We start from the raw sequence: 25,991 nt of genomic DNA, 5'->3' as shown, positions 1-25,991 counted from the left end.
TGACTTCCAAAAATGGAAGAATTATGTTGTCTTCTATTTCAAGTGTGAAACAGATTCTAGAGATATAAACTGTTTAAATAGGAATAAATTCACCAAGTTCTTCCTTAGATCCTGGCTATATCAGTTAAATGTCATCAGCATATCTAATCCACTATTTTTTTTTGGTAACCATCCATACATATCTGTTGGTCAAAGAAACAATGTTAGCAAGTAGTAGTGAGATTTATGAACCTTTTATTGAACTTTTTTCTGTTCGTTTATTTTATCATTATCTAAGAAGAAAATGCTGTTGAAACATTGCTGGAAGAATCAAATGTTTGGTGAGAAAAGTTTATGTAATGATGATGTGGTTTCATATTTGTATGTGTTTATGAATTAATAGACCACATTCATATTAGCTAATAAGTCTAGGTTCAAGGATCATGTCTTTGATGTTTTAAATAAAATCTCCAGTGTTTTTTTATTATTTATTTATTTTTTTTTTTTTATAAGAAACGTTCTTTCCAATAATGTGGGAAAAACTAATAGAATGGATGAGTTGTATGCTGGGGAATGCCAACAGCTGTATTTCTGGTTTGTGACCTTTAGATGCCTGCAGATACTTAGTATGACTGGATGTTTTATAACTGATCTTTAATTTCTTGGGGCCACTTGCAGATATCTTTGATAACGTTGATGGTTTTGTTTCATTTGCCCATGATCAGTCAATATTCAAAATCTTGTAATAGAGTTTCCTGTTTGATCATGAAAGCATTTGTCTAAAATATTTTGTATCATTCTCACACACAGGCAAGGCAAAGAACCTATAACATTTTAGGGCCATGTGTGGGGTATCTATTCTTTAAGGAATATGACAAGCTTCTTATGTACACTCTCTGTCCAAAAAGAAACCAAACTTTTCGAAAATATAAGAAAATAGTGGCACCACTTGTATCTTTTTTGTTGTCGAAAGCGGCAACCTTTATTAGTGTTGTGTCAAATGTTTATAACATTTGTTTCATTAGAAGCTGAGTTATAGTACCAAGAGTGACAGTGTGTTTTGACGAACAGTCGGTGGTCACGATATTCATGCCGTACGCAACGAATTCTCGCTATCAATTGCTTCAAAACTTTGAGATAAAAGTTGTTCACTGCCTACAAATCAGCATTGTTTTTACTTTTGACTTCTCCAAGCGACTTTTTTTTTTTGGATGCCCCTCTTCTGGTGGTCTCCACTCAGCACTCTGGTGCTTTGTTTTGGGCTCATACTCAAAATACCACATTTCTTCACCAGTAACGATGGTTTCAAGGAAGCTTGAATCCTTACAAGCAGTTTTAATGAGGTCCTTGCAGTGTTCAATTCGATACATTTTTTGGTCGTTGGTCAACTTGTGGGGAACAAATCGGTAATTCAATTTACAAAGACCCCAAACTCTCAGTCAAAATGTTCTGCACAGTTGATTTTGGAATCTCCGATTCATCTTCAATCATTCTCACGGACGATTTCGGGTTTTCTTTGATGAAATCACACACTTTTTGGATGTTAAATTCACTCAGTCCAGTTTTTGGATGGATGTCCTTTTCTTCGTCCTCAAGCGTCTCATGACCACTTTGAAATCGCTTAAACCACTTGTAAACTTGGGTGCAGGATAAGCATTCATCACCATATGCTTTTTCAAGCATCTGATGCATTTTGGTAAAACTTTTACCAAGTTTAACACAAAAGTCAATCGCAGCTCTGTTTGAAACTCATTTTCTGACCGTTCGTCAAAACACAGTGTCACTCTTGGCACTATAATTCAGCTTCTAATGAAACAAATATAATAAACAGTCAACACAATACTAATGAAGGTTGCCGCTTTCGACTACAGAAAGATATTACAGGTGGCTCCGTTAGTTTCTTCTATTTCCAAAAAGTTCGGTTTCTTTTTGAACAGTGAGTGTATATTCTTTATTGATATCTCATCATCATCAAATTCCTGATATATACCCTCAAGGGTGTACAGGATATGATAGTACTGCATTAAAAATTTACATCGTTACTAACTTCCTATCTACAATTTTCCCCCAAATCAGTCTGTTAAATGTCAAGATTCCAATATTATCAGGTCTTATATTTCTGTCTTCTGAGGCACTTTTTACTGTATCAATCCACCTATATCTTGATCTTCCTCTCAGTCTTTTTCCTGCCAACCTGGCAGAGAACACTTGTTTTTCTAATCTTTCCTCTCCCATTCTACTTAAGTGACCATTCCACCTGAGATTAGCTCTGCTAATGCATTTCTGGATGCTGACAATATCAAGTTCATTACTAATATCCTTGTTTATAATATGATATTTCCATCTGTTCATGCCCTAATCTTTCTTAGGACTCTCATATCTGCGGTCTCTAGTCTTTGGTCAATTGTTTTACTTCTAACCTGGCTCTCAGATCCATATAAAATTGGTTTAAACACTGTCTTGTATGCAGCTAATTTAGTGTTTTGGCTAATTTCTCTCTTATTCCATATAAATTTATCCAGTTGACTGCCTACCATACCAGCTTAGTTGATTCTGTTGTCTATTTCCATATTTAACTTACCATCTTCACTAAAAATCGTGCCTAAGTAGCTGAAATGTTCTAAAAGTTCTCCATTCACAATGCAGTTGATATTTTCAATGTTTCTGCCTATTTTCGTTGTCTTTGTCTTTTTAATGCTGACCTTTATACCATATCTATTACAACAGTTATTCAGTTTAGTCAGGGAATCTTGCAGAATTATAGCAGATTTATTTACAAGTATAACATCATCTGCATAAAACAAAGAACTGAGATGAACATCACCAATTTTGATATCAGGTTTAATACCACTTTCCTTCGTAATGTGATCCATATAGATAATGAATAAGAGAAGGGATAATCATACATCCTTGTATGACACCAGATTTAACATTAAACCATCTTCCTGTACTTCCTTCAATTTTAACTGTTGACTTACAACTCAAATGAAGACTGAGTATTGCTTGATATAATGGCCCATTATCACCATATAACTGTAGCATTTGGAATACCTTCTCTCTTGGCACCGTGTCATATGCCTTTTCCAGTTCTACAAAACTTAAATACAGATCTTTTTTATATTCCCATAATTCCTTAACTATCTGTCGTCAAGTGAAAATCTGATCTTGACGGCCTCTATTTGACTTGAATCCAGCTTGTTTTTCACCAAGCTTCTCTTCCACAATTCTTCTCAATCGTTTCTCAATTATACTTGCATATATCTTACCAGGAACACTCAGTAATGAAATGCCTCTGTAATTCTCACATTCAGTTTTATTTCCCTTTTTATATATAGGTACATTGAGAGCTCTGCTCCAATCATCTGGAATTCATCCCTCTGTTTAGGCCTTCTGAACTATGCATTGCAGCCACTGTACAATGTTTATATCTCTATACTTGAACATTACTGGTCGAATATCATCAACTCCTGCTGCCTTTCCTCATTTTAGGCTTTTACTACTTCAAGTATGGATATGTATTCCTGACTGCATGCCTGGTCAGTGTTTTTTACCACTGTGCTGTCATCACTGCTTGTTTCATTTAGCAATTTTTCGATTTAATTAGTCCATACTTCAAGAATATCTTTTTTCTCCTGTTTTCATGTCACCTTTATCATCTCTAACTCCTTTTACAACACTCTTTCCTCCATTTCTAAGCTTCTTCAACAATCTCCAGAATATCTTACCACCTTCTTGATATTTATTTTCTATGTTCTTGCCAAAGTCCTCCCATGACTTTTGTTTAGTTTGTGTTACACAGTGTTTAGCTTTCTTACATTTGTCTCTGTATTCTCTAAGAGCACAAGCTGACTTATTTACCAGGAACTTTTGATATGCTTTCTTCTTTTCCTTCACTGCCTCTTTAACTTCCTGTGTCCACCATGGAGCTCTGATTTTTCTATCCTTGCAGACAACCTCACCACATGCCTCTCTGGCTGAATCAATCAGTGTTTTCTTGAAGACTTGCCACTGAATCTCCAAGGTTTGGTTGCTGTTCTCAAGCTCTTTCATTCCCCCCCCCCCCCCCAATAATTTTTGTGTAATTTATTCTACAGTTCACATCTGAGAACTGCTCAACTTTTATTAGCTTTAAAACTTTCTAACATGTTATTATTTTCAATATGAAATTCTATTTTATCTGCTCAAGACTAGATAATGATCACTTCCAATTTCAAATCTTCTATACACTCTGGTGTCCTGCACCATGGAGAAAACATCACTATCAACAATAACATAGTCAATCAGACTTTTCTTATTCCATGCCTCTTCTCTCCATGTGAATTTGTGCACATTTTTATGTTGGAACATGGTGTTAATAATAACCATTTGTGTCCTGAGCTGAAATCCAACAGGTTTTTGCCATTATTATTAGCTTTGCTCTTTTCTCCAAATTTTCCCAAAATATTTTTGTATGTCTGACAATCATTTTCTACTCTGCTGTTTAGGTCCCCAACAAGGACCAACTTTTCCTTTTTCATTGTGTCAGTTGCTTTCTCTAAAGCCTCAAAAAATTCCTCAACTTCTACGTTAGTAGAATCTTCTGTGGGGAATTGGATGTGAGACTTATATGCACAAATAAGTCTCATTTCCAGTTCCCCATTCTCATATTTGCCCATGTTACTCTACTTGAGACTGCCTGCCATTCAAGAAGATTAGCCTCGTATTTAGTGTTGAATGCTATAGCTCCTCCTTCTTTTCCTTGATTGTCCTTGCCTGAATATAACATTTTGTATTTATTGCTGAGAAAGATCTCACCAGTTTTTGTCTTTTTTATTTCAATCACTAATTGTGTCGATCTGGTACTTTTCTAATTCCTCAGCTTGCTCCATTTCTTTGCCATTCAGGCTTCTTATGTTGATGGTACCGATCTTGAATTCTGGTAATGTTGAGTTGGGGTAAGTTTTAGGATTTGTTCCAATAGCTGACTTTTCGCTGTTTGCCCTGATTCCTTGTCAAAAACAACGGGGGTCTTGTTTAACCAAACAACGCCCCGGCTGGCATGAAATTCTCTCAATTTTTGTATGTCTGAAAATCATTTCCTGCTCTGCTATTTAGATCTCCAACAAGGACCAACTTTTGGTTTTTCATTGTGTCAGTTGCTTTCTCTAAAGCATGAAAAAATTCCTCCACTTTTACCTTAGTAGAACTTTCTGTGGGACCATAGGTACAAATAAGTCTCATTGTCCAGTTCCCCATTCTCATATTTGCCCACATCACTCTACTTGAGACTGCCTGCCATTCAAGAAGATTAGCCTCGTATTTAGTGTTGAATACTATGGCTACTCCTTCTTTTCCTTGATTGTCCCTGAATATAACATTTTGTATTTATTTCTCAGAAAGACCTCACCAATTTTTATGTCGATCTGGTACTTATCTAATTCCTCAGCTAGCTCCATTTCTTTGCCATTCAGGCTTCTTATGTTGATAGTACTGAGCTTTAACTCTGGTGATGTTGAGTTGGGGTGTGTTTTCAGATTTTCCAAAATACAAAATGATGGTACAACATGACAAAATATTTTTGTATATCTGACAATCATTTCCTACTCTGCTATTTAGATCTGCAACAAGGACCAACTTTTCATTTTTTATTGTGTCAGTTGCTTTCTGTAAAGCCTCAAAAATTCCTCTACTTCTACCTTAGTGGAACCTTCTGTGGGACGATATGCACAAATAAGTCTCATTGTCCAGTTCCCCATTCTCATATTTGCCCACATCACTCTAGTTGAGACTGCCTGCCATTCAAGAAAATTAGCATCGTATTTAGTGTTGAATAGATTTTTTGCACAACGTTCCAGCCGGCATATAATTCTGTCAATGTTGTACCATCGTTTGAAATTTTGGTTTAAGCCAATAAGAATACAATTTGGTCGGCTAAATCCCAAATTGGCAGCTCATCCATGTCTCTTCAGTATCCAGGTAGATAACTAACAGGGTGCACCATGAGAAGGTGAGGATTGGACATTAGGTCAGAAGTTCTGGTCGGTTCTCTGCATTCCTTTGAAGGCTATGTGGAGCTCTCCTCTCAGTTATATAGCTTCGACCCTCAAGCACCCCTTATTGATATCTAAAAACTTATATTGTCTGATATTATAAAAAGAAATATAGTTAATATATTTATTGCAGTCATTAAATACATGTAATGTATTTAATGACTGCATAAAGATAGTAAACCTATATAAAATAAAAAATATAGAAATATAAAAAAAAAGAAAAAGAAAAACAATATATATATATATATATATGTGTGTGTGTGTGTGTGTGTGTGTGTGTGTGTGTGTGTTAAAAATACCAAGCAATTTATACCTGGTTTTACTCATATATATATATATAGAGAGAGAGAGAGAGAGAAAGAGAAAGAGAAAATATGCTGGATCAGGTGTAAATATAGTAGTCTCCAGTTAAATATGTTTTCATCAGTACTCTTCTAAAGCTAAATGCTCACATAAACAAAGAATCTCTATTTTCCAGTCCTTTACCTTCAAAATACCTCCATAAATCTAAATCTTACCAAAAAACGCTAAAAGAAAAAGTCCTAAATACTATCAACCTTCTTTCATCCTCCAAACAAGTTATTTGTTATACCGATGGATCTTCAGACACCAGTATGATTAATGGAGGCGCTGGTACTCTCCTTCTACTCCCGAAAGTTGAAAACTTTCAATATAAGTTGGATCTGGGAGAATTGCTTCTAATTTTACCAGCAAACTTTATGCAATAAATAAAGCACTCGAAGCTTGCTTAAAATTATCATCATCATCTCAACAATCCGAGGGAACTATAATTTACAGTGACTCAAGATCAGTTATGGAGGCAATCAAAAATGGCAACACCAAGCTCACAGGAGACATCCATAAACTCTTAAACCAACTAAAGTGTTTGGGAAAAAGTTGCATTTTACAATATGGATTCCTGCTCATGTAGACATTGATTACAATGAAGCAGTTGATAAATTAGCAAAAGAGGCCAGAGAATTCAACCAAGAAACTGACATAACTCTTGCTGATGCTAATGCACTAGCAAAATCTAAACTAATTCCACTAAAATCAGGGATACAACACCAAATTCCCCAAATCAATGTTGACAGAAAGACCACCACCATGATAGCAAGACTCTGAACAGGACATTTTAGAGGAATGAAGATCAATACGGATGATACAAGAACATATAGAAACTGCAATAACTGCCCTAATACTGAATTGACACCCACTCACATTTTTACCTGTCCAGCAATTTCAGGAGCCTTGCAAGCAATAGCTTCCAAGCAACCTAAACGAACAAAATCATCGACATAGCCAAAGCAGTTCAAGGAGCACATGGAAATATCTAAGACTCTTCAAAGGACAAGACAACAGCAACAACAATATCAGTACTCTTTTTAAATGACATAAATTAATTCATCAATACAAATGTTGATTTCTGCAATTGAAACTGTTTTCTAGTATAAATTGTCATGTGCTGTTATGAGAGTAGCAACATATCTACCTGGAGCATCCCAGACATGCCCAATAGGGTTAAGATCAGGAGACCTGACTAGTCATTCCATTCATACTATTGGCTCTTCTTGAAGTCCATGAGCTTTGCTTGATGAGGACAAAGCATTATCATCTTTAAAAAAAATTATATGTTGCAGCATCCATGGTTCCTCTAGGAAACACATACAGGTCAGTACATCTACCCAACTAGATGTCTCCTCAAACCATTACACTATCTCCACTTTAAGTATCCCTTTCACACATATTAGAGAGATGATAATGTGTGTCTCTGGTTCTCTCCAGATCAGAGAGAAACAGGGACAATATCACCTGGTATTGCTTTGTAAAAAAAAAATCAGTACTGTAAACAGTACCAACCACATTCATCTTGGGTCCATAGCATACCAAATATCCAATACCAATGTTCCTGTATTTGATGCAAGATCAGATCATAGCTGATTTGGGGTAGCACTCCTGTTTCAGCAGGCAGATAATCGGAGATATGTCACCCACTGCAGTTGTAACCTTCCTTCACTGTATTTCCAGGATGCTGTCTGCTTTTAGAATTTGTTTCACAGTCTGTGAACCACAGAAAGACTTGCATGCATTTCAGGCTACATCTGCCTGATTTTGCCTGGTCTCTTGTTTTACAATGGCTCACCACCTGAATTCATCAGTTAGATGCCTTGCAGCCATATCGAAGAATTTTGCTATCACGAAACGTCTCATTCAGACTCCAGACACAAAATGGAAAACAACTCCAAAACTCTGTGGCTCATTTACATATGCAGTTGACATTGCCACTCATTTGTATATGGTGAGGAAAAAAAAAAGAAACAGTACTGAGCTTCGACATTCCCTTCAGTACACGTGCTATGAGATATGCTGTTCAACTGAATGCATTTTAATAGAAGAATATGTATAGAGTCTACACCATTACATTTAGCTGTAGCAATGGTGTTGACATTGGAAGAAAAGACATTTATTGTTGAGCATTATTTTCATTCATACAGAGTTGATAGAGTAAATGGTCCAAGCCTAAAACATATTTGTGAGCAGTTTGGGATATGTTGAAGGATTGGGTCTATACCGGGTCCAACCCTTGTTCTCCAAGATAACAGAGAACATTCGCATGTGCTATAAAACCTGTCTTGAAAGGCAGTGCCCATTCCAGCATGTAATCTACCCTTGTTAATGCTTTATTTGACCAAGATTCCACCGATAGTTGTGGACATACATATCATCATGTAAACGTATATTTCTTTGGTAATAAACCCACTTACTCCATAACATGTATTGTTGTAGTTATTCAGTACTTTTTTGTTCCTTACTTTACGGCAACCAAATGGTTTCCATATTAATTGCAAAAATGCAAAACTGAAACGTTCAAACCTTGTATACAGTTTTTGATTTAGTTGTAAATTATTCATGGTTCATGAAACTCAACATCATCAAATTCCTGATATGTACCCTGTATGGGGTGTACAGGATATGATAGGACTACATGAAAAAACTTGCATCATTATTAACTTCCTATCTACAATTTTCCTTCAAATCAATCTGTTACCTGTCAAGACTTCAACATTATTAGATCTTATACTTCTATCTTCTAAGGCACTTTTTACCATATCAATCCACCCATAATCTTGGTCTTCTTCTGGATCTTTTTTCCTGCCAACCTGGCAGAGAACACTTGCTTTGCTAATCTTTCCTTTCAAATTCTGTTTAATATGAGTGAGATTAGCTCTACTAACACATTTCTGGATGCTAGCAATGTTAAGTTCTTTCCTAATATCCTTGTTTTTAATATGATATTGCTTCTGATGCCATCTGTTCATGCCTCTAATAATTCTCAGGATTCTCATATCTGTGGTCTCTAGTCTTTGGTCAAATGTTTTATTTCTAATCCAGCTCTCAGATCCATAAGTTAAAATTGGTTTGAACACTGGCTTGTATACAGCTAATGTAGTGTTCTGACTAAGTTTTCTCTTATTCCATATAAATTTATTCACTTGACCACCTACCATATCATCTTTATTGATTCTGTTGTCTATTTCCATATTTAATTTACCATTTTCACTAAAAATTGGACCTAAGTAGCTGAAATGTTTTACTTGTTCTGTAGGTTCTCCATTCACAATGCAGTTGATATTTTCAATGCTTCTGCCAATGAAAGTAGTTTCATTGTCTTTGTCTTGTTATTGCTGACCTTCATACCAAATATATTACAACAGTAATGCAATTTAGTCAGGGAATCTTGCAGACTTGTACTGGATTTATTTAGAAGTATAACATCATCCACATAAAGTAAAGAGCTGAGATTAACATCTCCAATTTTGATATCAGGTTTAAGACCACTTCATAATGTGATCCATATAGATAATGAATAACAAAGGGGATAATGTACATCCTTTTCTGACACCAGATTTAACACAAAACCATCTTTCTATACTTCATTCAATTCTAACTGCTGACTTACAACTCAAAGAACTACATATTGCTTGATATAATGCTCCACTGACACCATACAGCTGTAGCATTTTAACTCTGGTGGTGATTCCTTTTTTTTTCTTCTTTATAGCAGACTTATAATAATTATAAGAAGAGCTATAAAGTCATGACAATCATCACAGAAAATCACTTAACTGCAAAGTTTGTCGTACCAACCCTTCAAATCATTCACTTGTCTGCACTCTCACCACTCTCCATGCACAACCTATTTCTCACTTCTTTGTGCAGCTTCCAGAAGGGGAACAGCCTCTAGTTCTTTCCACTTGCTCTTCCCTTTAAAAAATCTCTCCAGTATCTCTCTGATAAATACCCTTTAACATTTTGTCTTGATTCACTCCTACCATCCACCAAACTCTCTACATGCATTTCCTCATTCTATCCTCTAGCTCAGGGTTTCCCAAACTTCTTGCTAAAGTGGAACCCTAAAGCAAGCAATTTTTTTTTTTGCTGAGCCTTTTGTGTGTATGCACTTTGTTTTTGGACCTTTAACAGGATGTTTAAAAATTGACTATTTAGACTTGCATGCTGGTTTGAACTCATAATTATCATTTAATGGAATAATTATAGCACATATAAATAATTAAACATAAGTTTAATCAATCTTGTATTTTGTGTCAGTCACTGAGACATTGGCAGGAAAACAATAGTAAAATTGCAAAAACACACACACAAAAATGCACAAAATAAGTAGAAAAAAAATTAAACTGAAAGCCTAAAATCGTATTGGGGGTGCCCTCTGTGGATGCCGTTGGTGAAGTAGGCCTAAGAATTGAGTTTTCCCCATTCTGTGACCATATATTTAAGATTAGGTTAGTTTTAAATCTGTTGCTGATTGTTAAAAAAAAAGTCTTCCACGTTTGTACTTGTTGTGCTGAAGCATAGTATTTTTTCATTTGATTCTGTGCAAGGTATCCATGGCATGGTCAGCTAGACCTGACTGATCATACTTATGGCAGCAGATGTATTTCTTATGTTCTTCTAGGCAGATGTTTGAAGATCTCTAAGTTTTAACATAATGTGATCAGTTGCAAGAACAAGGAACTTTGTAAACACCTACAACAGAGAAAGGAGGTAGAGGATTCTTGGGAGAGCAGATGAGGGGTATCCAGATGAGGTTTAAATGCAGTGCAGAGATTGTTACTTTTTTAGAGTTCTGGCTATTTTACCAAAGTGCTTCAGATATAAGAAACAATGATAGCATTACTATAGTCAGCATATTGAGAGGGATGTGAGGAACAATTCATTTGTTGATCATTTCAGCATTGTAACCACTGGACAAGAAGGTCGGAAGAATAAAGGAGAGTTCAGCTGTAAGTTCAGCCTGGTTAGAACAAGGTTGGAGGCTCTATTAACAAAGGTTTTGATAACACCATATTGTTGAGGGGACAGTGATGGGAAATTTTGTGTATGTATCTACCCGTGTGGGTGGGTTTTCTGTAAACTAAAAAAGAATGGGTGCTGTTGGGAAGACATGATTAGAATATCTAGAAAAGGCAGGCTATTATTGTTTTCTTTTTCTACAGTGAACTGTATTCTGAGTGCTGTCTGTTGAGATGGAAGAAGAAGGAGTCTAATGTGAATATTTTTACTGTTAGGTTGAGCCATGTGGCCAAATACTGAACACATGATCAATATAATGTATCCTGATAGAAGGCTAAGATACAGTATATTGATCATGTGCTCAGTATCTGGGAATTGAGAATAGTAATATCAAGAGTGTAACATGCTCTTGATACTGATACCAATATCCTTCTTTTCGACACTCTAAATTTACTAAAAACTGTTTTTCCCCTGATATAAGAAACTAATGATGTAAATTTTTCGTGTAGTACTATCATATCCCGTACACCCCTTGAGGGTGGGTACATGGCAGGAATTTGATGATGATGATGATAAATAATAAACAGTTAGCAAATTTAAAAATTACTGTCTCCCATAAGGGAGATAAAAGTAGACTATCAGATCTCTTTAAGTTTGGACAATGCAACTTTTCACAAGTTTCCTTATAAAGATGTTCCTTAAGGAATCTGCTCTTATGCAGGATTTTCATCAGGACTCTGTAGTAGAGATAGCATTTTCATCAAGACCAGATTGCTTTAGATATTAGATATATGTTCCTCAAGACAAACAAAGGCAAATCTTCCAAATTGTCCAAAATAAGATAGGCAACAAAAGTAAGTTTTTTTTTTAAATAACGAAACCTGTGGTGAGATCATAATTAAAAGAAACATACGTATTAACCACAGTGAAAATTATTTAATGTAAATATTTCATCCTAAGTATCTTAGGACATCATCAGTACAGTAGTTTAAACAATAATAGGAATAACATACAGTTAGGGCGCATGATTACAATAGAATCTCATTAAACGTGCATAACGTGTTACACAAGTAAAAAAAAAAAAAATTATTTTACACAATTTTGTATGACAATTTCCCATACTTTAGGAATAGTAAGAATGTCGTTGCGGTTTAAATTTGGTCTGTGTAGTAGGGCTTCAGAACTTTCTTTATATAAACGTTCATGATTATATATAGATCTGTGTAAAAGTTTAGACTTTTCCCAATGGATCCTATGGCTTGGATTTCCAATTACGTGTTGAGAGAGGCCAGATTTTTGCAGTTTAAAAAGACGAATGTGGTGTTGATGTTTCTAGATGTGTTTCTGAACAGACCTACCTGTCTGTCCAAAGTAAGACAATTTGCATGAGCATGGAATCTCATAAACACCAGGCAACATCAAAGGTGAGAGATAAAGATGTTCCTTAAGGAATCTGCTCTTATGCAGGATTTTCATCAGGACTCTATACTAGAGATAGCATTTTCATCAAGGCCAGATTGCTTTAGATATTAGATATATGTTCCTCAAGACAAACAAAGGCAGATCAAAACATTGTCTCCCTCTTCACGAACATTCCCCATAAAGAAACAATAGAATTATTAACTCAAAAATTTCCGTCTGATATAGTTGAATTATTCAAGTTTGTTATTGCATCAGGTTACTTCACCTGGAAAGGTCAAATTTACAAGCAAGAAGAAGGATCAGCAATGGGATCTCCTTTATCACCAAACCTAGCAAACTTGTTTCTAGAACACCCTGAGGAAAAAATATTCACTTTTAAACCCAAACCAAAAATTTGGTTAAGATATGTCGACGACGTATTTGCAGTCTGGGATCATCCCTAATATGAATTACAACTGTTTCTAGATAAAATTAACCTTCTTAATCATCGCATCAACTTTACATTAGAAAAAGAATCTCCACAGGGTATCTCCTTTTTGGATTTACACATTCAAAGAAAAGAAGGGGTGCTTAAGGGTCAAAGCTGTATAACTGAGAGGAGACCTCCACATAGCCTTTAAAGGAATGCGGAGAACCGATCAGGGCTTCTGACCTAATGTCCAATCCTCACCTTCTCGTGGTGCACCCTGTTGGGTATCTACTTTGATACTGAACAAACGAGGATGGGCTGGCAATTTGGGATTTAGCCGACCAAATTGTATTCTTATTGATTAAACCAAAATAAAAAATGATGGTACACCATGACAAAATTTCATGCCGGCTGGGGCGTCGCCCGGTTAAACAAGGCCCCCGTTGTTTTCGCCAGGGAACCAGGGCAAACAGCGAAAAGTCAGCTACTGGAACAAATCTGGAAACAAACCCCAACTCAACATCACCAGAGTTAAAGATCGGTACTATCAACGAAGAAGCCTGAATGGCAAAGAAATGGAGCTAGCTGAGGAATTAGATAAGTACCAGATCGACATAATAGGGGTGACTGAAACAAAAAAGACCAAAACTGGTGAGATCTTTCTGAGCAATAAATACAAAATGTTATATTCAGGCAATGACAATCAAGGAAAAGAAGGAGTAGCCATAGTATTCAACACAAATACGAGGCTAATCTTCTTGAATGGCAGTCTCAAGTAGAGTAATGTGGGCAAATATGAGAATGGGGAATTGGACAATGAGACTTATTTGTGCCTATGGTCCCACAGAAGGTTCTACTAAGGTAGAAGTGGAGGAATTTTTTGACGCTCTAGAAAAAGCAACTGACACAATGAAAAAGGAAAAGTTGGTCCTTGTTGGGGATCTAAATAGCAGAGTAGGAAATGATTGTGAGACATACAAAAATATTTTGGGAAAATTTGGAGAAAAGAGCAAAGCTAATAATAATGGCAAATATCTGTTGGATTTCTGCTCAGGACATGGACTGGTTATTACTAACACCATGTTTCAACATGAAAATGTGCACATATTCACATGGAGAGAAGAGGCTAGGAATAAGAAAAGTCTCATTGACTATGTTATTGTTTGATAGTGATGTTTTCTCCCTGGTGCAGGACACCAGAGTGTACAGAGGATTTGAAATTGGAAGTGATCACTATTCAGTCTTGAGCAGGATAAAATTGAATTTCATATTGAAAAGAATAACATGTAAGAAAGTTTTAAAGCGAATGAAAGTTGAGCAGCTCTCAGATGTTAACTGTAGACTAAAATACAGAAAGATTATTGAAAAGAAAATGAAAAAGTTTGAGAACAGGAATCAAACCTTGGAGATTCAGTGGCAAACTCTGAAGAAAACATTGATTGATTCTGCCAGAGAGGCATGTAGTGAGGTTGTGTGCAAGGATAAAAAAATCAGAACTCCCTGGTGGACACAGGAAGTTAAAGAGGCAGTGAAGGAAAAGAAGAAAGCATATCAAAAGTTCCTGGCAAATAAGTCAGCTTGTGCTCGCGGAGAATACAGAGACAGATGTAAGAAAGCTAAACAGTGTGTAAAACTAGCTAAACAAAAGTCACGGGAGGACTTTGGCAAGAATATAGAAAATAAATATCAAGAAGGTGGCAAAATATTCTGGAGGTTGTTGAAGAAGCTTAGGAATGGAGGAAAGAGTGCTGTAAAAGGAGGTAGAGATGAAAAATTGACATGAAAATGGAAGAAAAAAATATCCCAAATCTTCGGAAGTTTAATGCAATCATATGGTTGCATTAAGCTTCGGAAGATTTGGGAAACACTCATCACCAGAGGTCCCACCTTACATTCCAGGCCACCTACTACCGCCCTTAGAGGGCGCTCCACCTAGATAGGACTTTAGTGTCACCCACGTGGTTGGGCTTAGTGTTGTAAGTTTTTGTGTGCATGTTACATTAATTGTTTTTGTAATCCCCGTAGATGTCCTAGTGACTAGGACAAAATATAGGAATTATTAAATTCTATTTTAATTCTTTTTGAGTGTTGTAAAAAAATCCATTAAACCTCCAGCATAATGTCCTCACAGCACTTAAGCCTCTACACAAGAAAGGTAGGTAGATACATAAACTTTCCCATCATCCCCCCCCCCAACAATATGGTGTTATCAAAACCCTTGTTAATAGAGCCTCCAATGTTTTCTACCCAGACTGAACTTACATCTGAACTTTCCTTTATTCTCCAGACCTTGTCCAATGGTTACAGTGCTAAAAAGATCAACAAATTGTTACTTCCATTTATTAAAACTTCCTCAACATGCTGACTATAGTAATGCTGTCATTATTCCTTATATCTGGGGCACTTCAGAAAAAATAGCGAGAACTCTAAAGTACAATGTGCACTGCATTCAAAACTGGCTGCCCCTCATCCACTCTCCCAAGAATCCTCTACCTCCTCTCTCTGTTCCAGATGTTTACAAAAGTTCCTTGTTCTGGTAACTTATCATATTATGGTAAAACTTGGAGATCTTCAAACATCTGCCTAGAAGAACATAAGAAATACATCTGCTGCCATACGGTCAATCAAGTCTAGCTGACCATACCTTGCACAGAATCAAATGGAACAAAACTACTATGCTCACCACAACAAATAACAGATTTGAAAGACTTTTTTTTAGAATCAACAGCAGTAAATTAAAAAAAATAATAATAATAATAAAAAAAGAAAATCTAGTCTTAATAAATATGGTTACATTAAACTTCCCAATATTTGGATAACTGTAATTCATAACCCTCTTGCCCTCTAAGGCTAGCCAACAGCACCTACAGAGGGTACCCCTCATAGAACTTTAAGCTTTCAGCCTAATTTTTCCCAGTTATTGTTTTGTGTGTGTCTTTGCATTTTAACATTGCTTCCCTGATGATGTCTCCTTGACTGAGACGAAATATATCATTGATTAAACTTGTGTTAAATTATTTATATATGCTGTATTTATTCCATTAAATATTATAATGCATTCAAGCTAGCACATAAGTTTGAATAGTAAATTGTATTATATGGAGATTCAGTGACATAATGTATACTTAATGAGAAAGTTATTGATGTATGTTTACCAAGGTCAAAGATCAAGGAAATTTGTGAAGTTATTGTTTTGCAGATGAAAAAAGTGAATGAATTGATTGATTTGGTAGGTCGAGATGATTTGGAAGATGAGAAATATACAGAAGATATTAAAGAGTATCTGATGGAAGTGAAAAAGAAGAGTGAGCAAGTAAAGATTGTCTGCTGCTTCAGTTTAATAGGACTGAATTGAGAAATAGGAGAGTCATATTTGCTAATCAGTCAATGTGGAGTTTTGCATAAGGAATGGTATGCGGTTTATAGTTGCATGGACTTGACTTTTATATGCCTGATGGACTTCATTTGAATGGTTTTGGAATTAGATTTTTTTGGGGTAGTATTGTTCATTGAGAGGTTGGAAGTGCAAAATAAAGTTGTTGTTTTTTATATTGACCCTATTCATTAAGGTTAAAGGGGACCTATGAGCACACCAGTGTCATGTGTGGGTTCAGGTGAAGACTGAGATAAAAGTTTGACTTTTTGGAAGAGTTACAGGTTGTAGTTGTTTGGGAATGATGGATGCAGTTTCAGAAGACAGATAGATGGATTAAAAAAGTAAGAAATGAAGCAGGTTCAGGGTGTTTGCAGTTGCACAGTAAAGTTATGCTGAGCATTTGCTGCTCTTGTATTAATGGGTACAACAGAAAGTGGAGAAAATGGCAATTTAGTAGATCAGTGACCATTGAAGTACCTATAGAATGGACACAGTACTGAAATATCGCATAATGTCCACAGAAGAGCTATTCTGCTCATAGATGAATCTGTGAGAGAGGGATCATTTATGAGCAGAATTGCTCTTCTCTGGACAGTATCTAGAATTTTTAGAGAAGTTTTAGGTGCATCACTACCAAACATGAGCAGTATATTAAGAATGTGGCAAATTTGGGATTTGTATAAAATTAAGATATTTTGGGGTGTAAAATAACATTTTAATCAAAAAAGAATACCTAGGTTTTTTTTTTCTGCATGTTTATACCAAGAGAGACTAGAAGTAAATGTTAGTCCAATCAGAGTTCTCATGTGATTTTTGTATTACTGAGTCTTAGGGTAGGTCATCTGAGATTTTTTGTGAAAGAAAAGAAAAGACAAGAGTACATTTTGGTGGCATTGAAGGTGACCAGACTGTTCTTTCCCCATTGAAAGATGGTATGTAAATCAATGTCAAAGCCATTGGTTGTAGATGATCTTAAAGCTTGGAATGTCAAAGTACTGCATGGTTTGCTGAATGAATAGGATGAATTGAGAGTATTATCATCTGCAAAGGTTTTGATAGTATTAGTGGTGATTTGAGAGTAGGTTATTTATTTAGAGAAGAGAGAGTAGGTGATAGTACAGAATCCTGAGGCACTCCTGCATAGGTGATGGTGGATGAGCTCAAAGTAAGGGAGCCATCTATTACAACATGCAATGAATGAGAGAACCAGAGAGAGAGAGAGAGAGAGAAAGGATAGCAGTTTGTTTAGCAGACCTCATTTTTAACTTCCAAACATAGTTTAAAAGCTCTGGAAATGTCAGGAGTAACACACAAGTTTCTCCACACCTTTCCATGGTGCATGTTCAGTGGTAAATGATGTGTGCCAAGAGGTCAGCTGTGGAATTTGCATGAAAGAATTCATATTGATGATCACTGATTAATTATAGTGTGCTGATATGTAATGGAGAAGTTGGCTATTAATGCCTTTCTCCATTATTTTAAAGAGTATGGAGGTGATGGTGATTTGTCATTAATTTGATAGCTAGCTTCCATCTCCCCCTTTTTTTTTTTTTTTTGAAAAAGGCTGCATATCTGATTGCTTCCATACATTAGGATAAGTACCAGCTTTGTGTAATAGATTGTAGAGATGATGTTGGACACTGGTGTTAGCTCTGGAGCACAATCCTTGTCATTCGATGTCCACAAATGCCAGAAGTATCAGAAATAAAGTAAAGGAGTTTTGGCATTGGTCAGCTCAACTTTACCAAAGATGGCATTAGCAAGACCTAGTTCACAGAAAATTATATAGTTACAGGGATGGGATGTAACAGGGTTTTGTATTTTCAGGGAGAATAAAGAGAATATGTGACAGCTGAAGAACTTCAACCAACAGAAATAGAAGTTAAGGAACAGTTTAGGTTTGAAGGAGGTGGTTGATGGTTCTGATGGGGAGATGTTTGCTGCTATAGATTAGGAGATCCATAGGAAGACATGGCTGCCATACAGATTGGCACAGTGAGTGCAGCCCAAAGATTATTTACCTGATTATGACCTGCCTCCAATCAGTGAAAGCAACCTTGCAATCTTGTTCTGGGAGGTTTCTGAAAATGTGGAATTCTCTGTCAAGAAAAGGTTTATGTTGAATTATAAAGCTGGGTAATTATAACAGGCTTGGAGCAGTGCAATGGCTTAATCTACAAGGGAAGAATGTTAGTAGTGCATGAGAGGTGGTCAGGAATTGCTGAGAGAAGCATTATAAGACTCTGCCTACCTACTCTCAGGAGCATAAGCCAAGTGAAGGTTAAGTGGATGAGTAGAGATATAAAGCTGGAGCTGGAAAAAATTCTAGAGGAAATATAAAGAATAATGGAATCAGCATATTCATGAGCAGTACAAAGTGCAGGCAAGAAGGTTAACTAGTGTGGTAAAAAGGCCAAATCAGATTATGAGAGAAAATTAGAAAACTTTTATCATCCTATAATATCATCCTAAATATTTCTCTTTTGCTCAAGACATTATTTCTCCTTTGAACAGTTGTTAACCTTATACAAATCACAAATCTACCCAGCTATTAAATACTGCTCTCACATTTGGAGTGGGGCTCTAAGAGCTCTCTCAAAATGCTTGACTCAATACAGAGAAGGACAATTAGATTGATTAATAACCCATCTCTTACCATCTCACTCCTCCCACTTTCACACAGGCATTTGGTTTCTGCAATATGTGTATTCTATAAATATTTTCATGGCAAATGTTCATATAAAATAGCATCAATAATTCCCCCACTCAGTACTAAGTCTGTTGGAATACATGCAGCTGCCACCCAACATCCCTTCACAGTACACCCTGAAACCCCCAGAACAAGTTTTTTTTTTCCTCCTTCTACTGCTGTATTGTGGAACAGTCTTCCCCTTATGTGTTTCCCAAGGAATACAATATACAGGCTTTTAAATCAAATGTAAACAAGTTTCTCCTTTCCCAACCCACTACCCATACATGGTACTAATGTACTATAGGTTGATTAACCAACCCCCCATGTATAGGCTCAACACAAAATAAAGTAGGGAAAAGTAAATTCAAAAAAATTTTTTGCTATATAGTAAGAGGAAGAATAATTATAGGATGACTTTTATCAATGTTGGTGGCAGAAAAGTAACAGAAGCAGGAGAAATACTTTAATTGCTGAGTGTCAATTTGCAAGGGTACACCATCCAGGTAGAGATTTTGCACTTTTTTTTTTATAATAACAAATGGGAAGGGGTATGAAACTAGTGGCATGGATCTAACAGACACTAGAGAGTATGTGGTGGAGTTGAATATAGAAAAATGAGGGTGACTAGTGGCTCAAGACTGTACTAGGTCCACCACTCTTTACTTTATATATTAATGATACATGGAGTGATTTAAAGGAGAGTATTCAGTTGTTTGCTGATGATTCAAAACTGGGGAGGGCTGTAGTTGGGAAAGGTGATGTAGATATCCTGCTGGATGGTTTATTAACCTAACTTTTTGTTGTGGTTAATTTTAATTTTTAGTTGCTCAGTTTATTAACTGGGCAACTCTTATACACAGGCTAATGACTTCACATCACTTGCCTTAGTATCCCATGATGCAAAGCACATATCCTTATGGGCATGTATAATGCTATGCATTATGGAAACGGTCACTACCCAGACCAGTACATGTCCTTAAGGATATGTTGCCCATTTGTGATTTTACTTCACCCACAAACTTTGTTTGCTTACACTGGGAGAAAGGATTAAACCAAGAATATAATTTCTTGGTATCTTTAATTTATAACAGCAAATATTTCAACTAGATACTAACTGGTCATTATCAGTGCATCAACATAATCACATGGTGAAGCTAGAACAAAGAATGTTAATCCCATTTACAAGAGCTTATCCATGTGCTCTTGGCAATGAGCTTGTAAGAGTTCAAGATGCATTTAAACTTCCTTGAGGTGAAACGTTTTGTAGTAAGATGGATTGGATGATGCTCAGTTCTTGTTGGAAAGATTGGGAATAGGAGCATATAACGTGCTCTGTTGAGCAAAGATTTGAAGATGCCTATATTTTTAGATGGATGATGTGCTGAATTTTGCTGTATGTAGAAGCCTGTGAAAGTAGGTTTATGGTGAACAGAGGTAGCAAGTGTTCCAGAAAAAAAAAAAAAAAAAGGGGGGGGGGGGTAATGAGAAAGGAGGATGTCCAGGAAGTCTAATTTTCAATCCTTTTCTTTTTCCATAGCAAAGGTGATGCGTGGATGTTGACTGTTGATTTTGATTGAAAATGAAGTGGTGATTCTTCTGAGTCTTCTGAGATGTTAAACACATCATCTACATATTGAACCCAAAAGGGCAGTTAGGGTTGCATTGAAGAGAATAGGAATTCTTCAATCTGTTTGTAGAATTAGCTTCTGCAGATGAAATAGCCTGAGGGCATGACAAAGTTGAATAGTTCAACTATGTCTGGAGGGAACTCATCAGATAACAGTTGGAAAGTGTCTGCTAGAGGTACACTAGTGAATAGGGACTGGATGTCAAAGCTAATCATGAAGCCTATAGGCTGAAAGATTAAGTTTGTTTGTTTGTTTTTTGTTTAAAAAAATTATGAATTCTTCACAGAGGCTTATGTGGCCAATATGGCAGCTTAAAGATGAGCTAGGAATTTGAATAATTTAAAATTGACATTGCACAAATGATGATGTTTATCAGTTTAATTTTCAAAATGTAAAATAAGATTGAAAACATTACATACTGTGTATCACAGGGATTGTACTGGGTTGCAGGAAATTGATGAGACTAGGAATTTGGTGATAATGGTAAACAGTTAAGTTTTAATGGTGTAGTGTTAAAGTTGGCAAAATAACTCAAAAGATTCCTTGGTCTTAAAAAACACACTAACAAGCAAAGATGGGTGGTTATTATTCTGTATAATGCTATGATTTGGCTGCATATTGACTACTTTGCACAGATTTGGTCATTGAGTTTTAAGAATCAGGAGGGTGGAGAAGATCCTTATATGAATGACCAAGCTAATGACAGGTCTGTGGAATGCTCTCTCTATTAGGATAGATTGAATATATGTGGGTTGCAAATTTAGTTAATAGCCAGAAAAGAGAGGACAAACATATAAGTCACTAAAGAGGTTCTATAATAAGATTGACACAAATGAAATTTTTCAGTATATGAGGAATAGAGAGAAAGAGAAAACCTGGGATCATCCCTATGAAGTTTTGTAAGAGTGTAATTAATAAGAGTGTGAAGACTAGATTTTTTTTATGTGGAAAGTGGTGATTGAGTGGATTAGATTGTCAAAAGTAGTTGTGCGTGTCCTGAGAGTGAATGAATTTAAGGAGAGCTATGATAGGTATTATGTGGTTATGATAGATATTAATAATGGTTAGTGTTGGTCTCCTGACTCCATGGAGATACCCCTATAATAATAAGACACTGTTCAAATCAGTTTGAACTTCTGGATCCAAGAGCTGGGTTAGAAATAAAACAGTTGATCAAAGAATAGAGATCAATATGAGTGTTCTGAGGAAAAACTAGGAATGTGTGAGAAAGCTACTCTATGGTGATATGGTAAATTTAACAAGAATGGAAGTGAAAAGGTTAGAAAAACAGTATTTGATGCCAATATGTCAGGAAAAAATCTAAAGGAAGACCAAGGTCTAACTGGATTGATGTAGTCAGAAATGGCTCTCAAAGACAGAAATATAATATGACAGTATTGGAGTGCTGACAAGTGGCAGACTCATTCGAAGTTGAAATTGTTGATAAGAGATTAGTAATAATGTAAACCACAGTATCCTGTACACCCCCCCCCTCTCATAGGGGCACATATCAGGAATCTGATGCTGATTATCATGGTAGGTAGACATCCCTTGTATTTAATGTCTTGAAGGTATGCACCAGTCATTTACTACCTCAGTTAGAAGCTTCAGATTTTTTGTGACTTCACTAGTTCATTGGAATTGGGAATTTATATAATAGCTATTTATTCAAAGAACTGTGTCTGTGTTTTGATGAATTGCCTCAGTGAACATATTTTTATTTACTCAGCAGTATGTTTTAATGCCAAATGGCTTTTAATGATGTTAATGATACAGACTGCATTTCAAGATAAGATAGATATTACTCCATTAAAACATACAGCTGAGTAAATAAAAATATTTTCAGAAATTATCTCTTTCTTCTCACATATATTATTTGAAAAGTGAGGTAATTTAAATCAGAATGCAAGTTGTTTATTTTTTTCTCAATTATTTGCCCATACACTGAATTAAAACTACTACACTATCTTGAAGCAATCTTTCTTGTTTAAAATTGTCATTTGAAAAAAAAAAAAAAAATTACTAGTGAAGATTTTCTGTTCCTTCTTTAAAAACAAATTGGTGTCTTTGTAAAAGTATTAATTAAATTACTGATTTCTATAATATCAGATTTTTTTTTCTTTTAAGGACAAAAGCATAGTAGCTGTAGAGAATAAAACAGAAGAAGAAGTAAGATATGAAGTTGCTTGCAATAGATTAGCCAATGAAGCAGTACGTAAACTGAGTGGTGACAACGTTACTGTAGTGATTGTTTCTGTTCAGAATGTGAGTCCTTTTAACCCCTGATTTATTTGCTAATCAACAACTCAGCAACTCTTCTAATTCCACAGTATAATTATTAATCAGCTCTCTCTGTTAACTTGGAGTGCTATTAAGCCTGGTGCTATAATTCTGCTGATGAAAAACATGAAATGATTATTTATGAAATCTTGGATATGTAACAGTGCTGACAAAATGATTTTGGATAAGCAACTGAAATAGTGATCATCTCAGTCTGAAAAATGACTGATTTTTACATGTAATATGAATTCAGTGGTGTATATCAATTGTAAAGCATCTCATGCACACACATGCACATACAAAATAACTGTCTCAGGCACAAATTGCAGAGTTTTTTTAATAATTTAAGTGCTTCCTCACAAAATATATAAACCATCCAATTAGCACAATTCACAGATAATGTATTCCCCTCATAGTCTTGGCTGCCTTCATATAATCAACATTTCTCTCTCACACACACACACACACAGCACTATATTTAAATGGCATATTTGAGTTTTAACAATAAACAAATTGCTGCTTATTCCACGTCATACAAATGGAAGTTATCTTTTTTTGTACCAAATGCAAATATATAGGTAATCTTTAAAAAAAACGATAATAATTAAAGAGCATATTTCAGTAAGTAACAGACCAAGATACTTTTTAACATAAAAATGATGTTTCAATCAGTTAATACTAAAAGGTTAATTACATTATTTTTTAAAGGTCCCGAGATTATGTTTTATTGCAGCTAATGTAATTTTATTTTGTGAATATTTCTGGTGGGGGGGGGGGGTTCGTCTGAAGAAGTTTTGGTTATAATTTTCTTTGTACAGCGGATTGTATCATCATATGAAAAATAATGGAATAATTTGTCTTATTCTGTCCACTGATCAGAAATTCTTAATTCCACAATTTATTAGAAGAAAATTGTATTAAGGTTTAAAAAGAAAAAAGTGCCAGTTAAATTGTATGGCATTAATCATATTATTAAAAAAAAAATTAATCTTTGCTTTTCAGTCTGATATTACATATTCTGTTGTTTCAGTTATAATATAACCTATTGAAATAATGTCACACTCGAACAGAATTCAATATAGGTAAATTTGAAAAGTTAAAAATAACAATTAAATTATATTTGATGTTAAATATTATAATTACTGGATTTGAGCTCGGTTTTGGCTTATGAGACTATAAAAACTGTTTTATTATTATTTTATTTTAAAGGAATGTAATAAAGTCTTAAAATAGGAAGCTTCACAAAAGTGCATAATTTTAATTCCAAGCAATGGCTGCTGTCTTAAATGTTTACTGGAGTTACCACTCCTGATGTAATAAATGGATGTTATGGATCCATTAATTTCAGATTATTGTTAAATCACTGAAACTAAGATGAAAGCATTAAAGTGTTCGTTACATTCAAAATTACTTTATGGTATAAAGTAACTTAATGTTGATCTGATGAACCTAATAAAAGATAATAAATAATTCATTATTTTTTTTATAACTGTAACTTGACAAACATGTTATATTCACACATACATTGACAATAAGAAACTTGATAAATAGAGATGTTTGCTTGGCAAATAGTTACTTAATGGTACCAACCCAAACAAACAAATTTGCATACTTTTTTTTAATAAATATATAATAACATATATGTATATAAAGTAACACTGTCTAAAAATTTGTTATTAATGATTCAGCAATCTTTAAAATATTTAATGTCTCCTAAACATTATCAGTTGATTATAGCACACAACACTGTGTACTATAATCTGATATTATTTATATCAAGAGCACACTTGTGACTAGTTCAGTTATTTGTCCTACTAGATTCAAAGCCAGATAAATGGAAGGAGTCCTTTACATGAAATACAGAGAACAACTGGAGCTTGTAATCCGATCAGAACTCGATACTAAATTAATGAGGATGGACTAGGAAATTTGGGAACATAGCTGAGAAAATTTTATTCTGTATTCTTAAACCACACACACACACACACATTCTCTCTATATAATGGTACAATAGAATGAGATATTACACATGTAGAAGGATTTCTGGGTAAACAGGCTGTTTCCAATTTTGTCAGAGAATCAAAACAAAAAGTAAAAAATTAACCTACTGAAATAATGTCGCACTCAAACAGAATTGAATATGGGAAGAAAGCTTCAGCAGAAAAGAAGTGACTAGTAGAGAAAATTCTTTGTTGACATAATTGACAATAGAGAGAGAGAAAGATGAAGATAAATTAAACCAGTGAAGCACCTCTAAATTTACAAATATAATAGTATATATATATATATATATATATATATAAGTAAAGTGGATATTAAATCCAACATTATTTTAGTAAATAATAGTATATATTTAGGCAAAAATGATATGTGAAAAGGAGATAGAAGCTATAGCTGTTGTTATACTGCAATCCCTCGATTAATGTGCCTCCGATTAGTGCACCATTTTTTTTTCTATACCCAAATTCAATTAGTGCACTTATATACATCTTAAAAATAAATGTTACAGATTTTAAAAATGTTCTACCTATACATTTTTAATCGCTAACTATTTTAAAAAATCACTCACCAGGATAAAATAATTTAGTTACTGATTTAAAACATTTTACAAAGTTATTTTTCAATGGTATACTATACTATTTCCATGTACACTATTTTCCAAATTTATTGCCAAAATTTATATCCAAAATGTATGCTATTTACATAGCATTTTGATGATCATATCTCATGCCTCCTTTGCAGTTGTTTTCCTTACTTTTTTTTTTTATTATTATTTTAAAGTATTTTCCCAACCTTTCAGCATGAGTAAAAGAAATAGTGAGCAAAAAAGTGGAATTGTGAAAATGATTTGAAAAAGTAATAT

General features: G+C 34.9%; 1 protein-coding gene across 1 annotated transcript in view; it reads left to right on the top strand.

Moving 5' to 3' along the window:
• Positions 1-24,602, top strand: part of LOC150105397 (integrin-linked kinase-associated serine/threonine phosphatase 2C-like) — a 177,199-nt gene extending 152,597 nt beyond the window's left edge. Inside the window, exon 8 of the mRNA XM_090394128.1 lies at positions 22,976-24,602. Coding sequence (XP_090250254.1) covers positions 22,976-23,134 — 159 coding nt within the window. The 3' untranslated portion in view covers positions 23,135-24,602. The remainder of the gene's footprint in view (positions 1-22,975) is intronic.
• Positions 24,603-25,991: the final 1,389 nt, after the last annotated feature.

This window comes from Typopeltis vanoorti, chromosome 6 (genome assembly GCF_054136105.1).
Source record: "Typopeltis vanoorti isolate ZY-2024b chromosome 6, IOZ_Tvanoo_1.0, whole genome shotgun sequence".
In the NCBI taxonomy this organism is placed as follows: Eukaryota; Metazoa; Arthropoda; class Arachnida; order Uropygi; family Thelyphonidae; genus Typopeltis; species Typopeltis vanoorti.
Note: the sequence above shows the minus strand (reverse complement) of the source record. Positions and strands in the feature narration are given on the sequence as shown.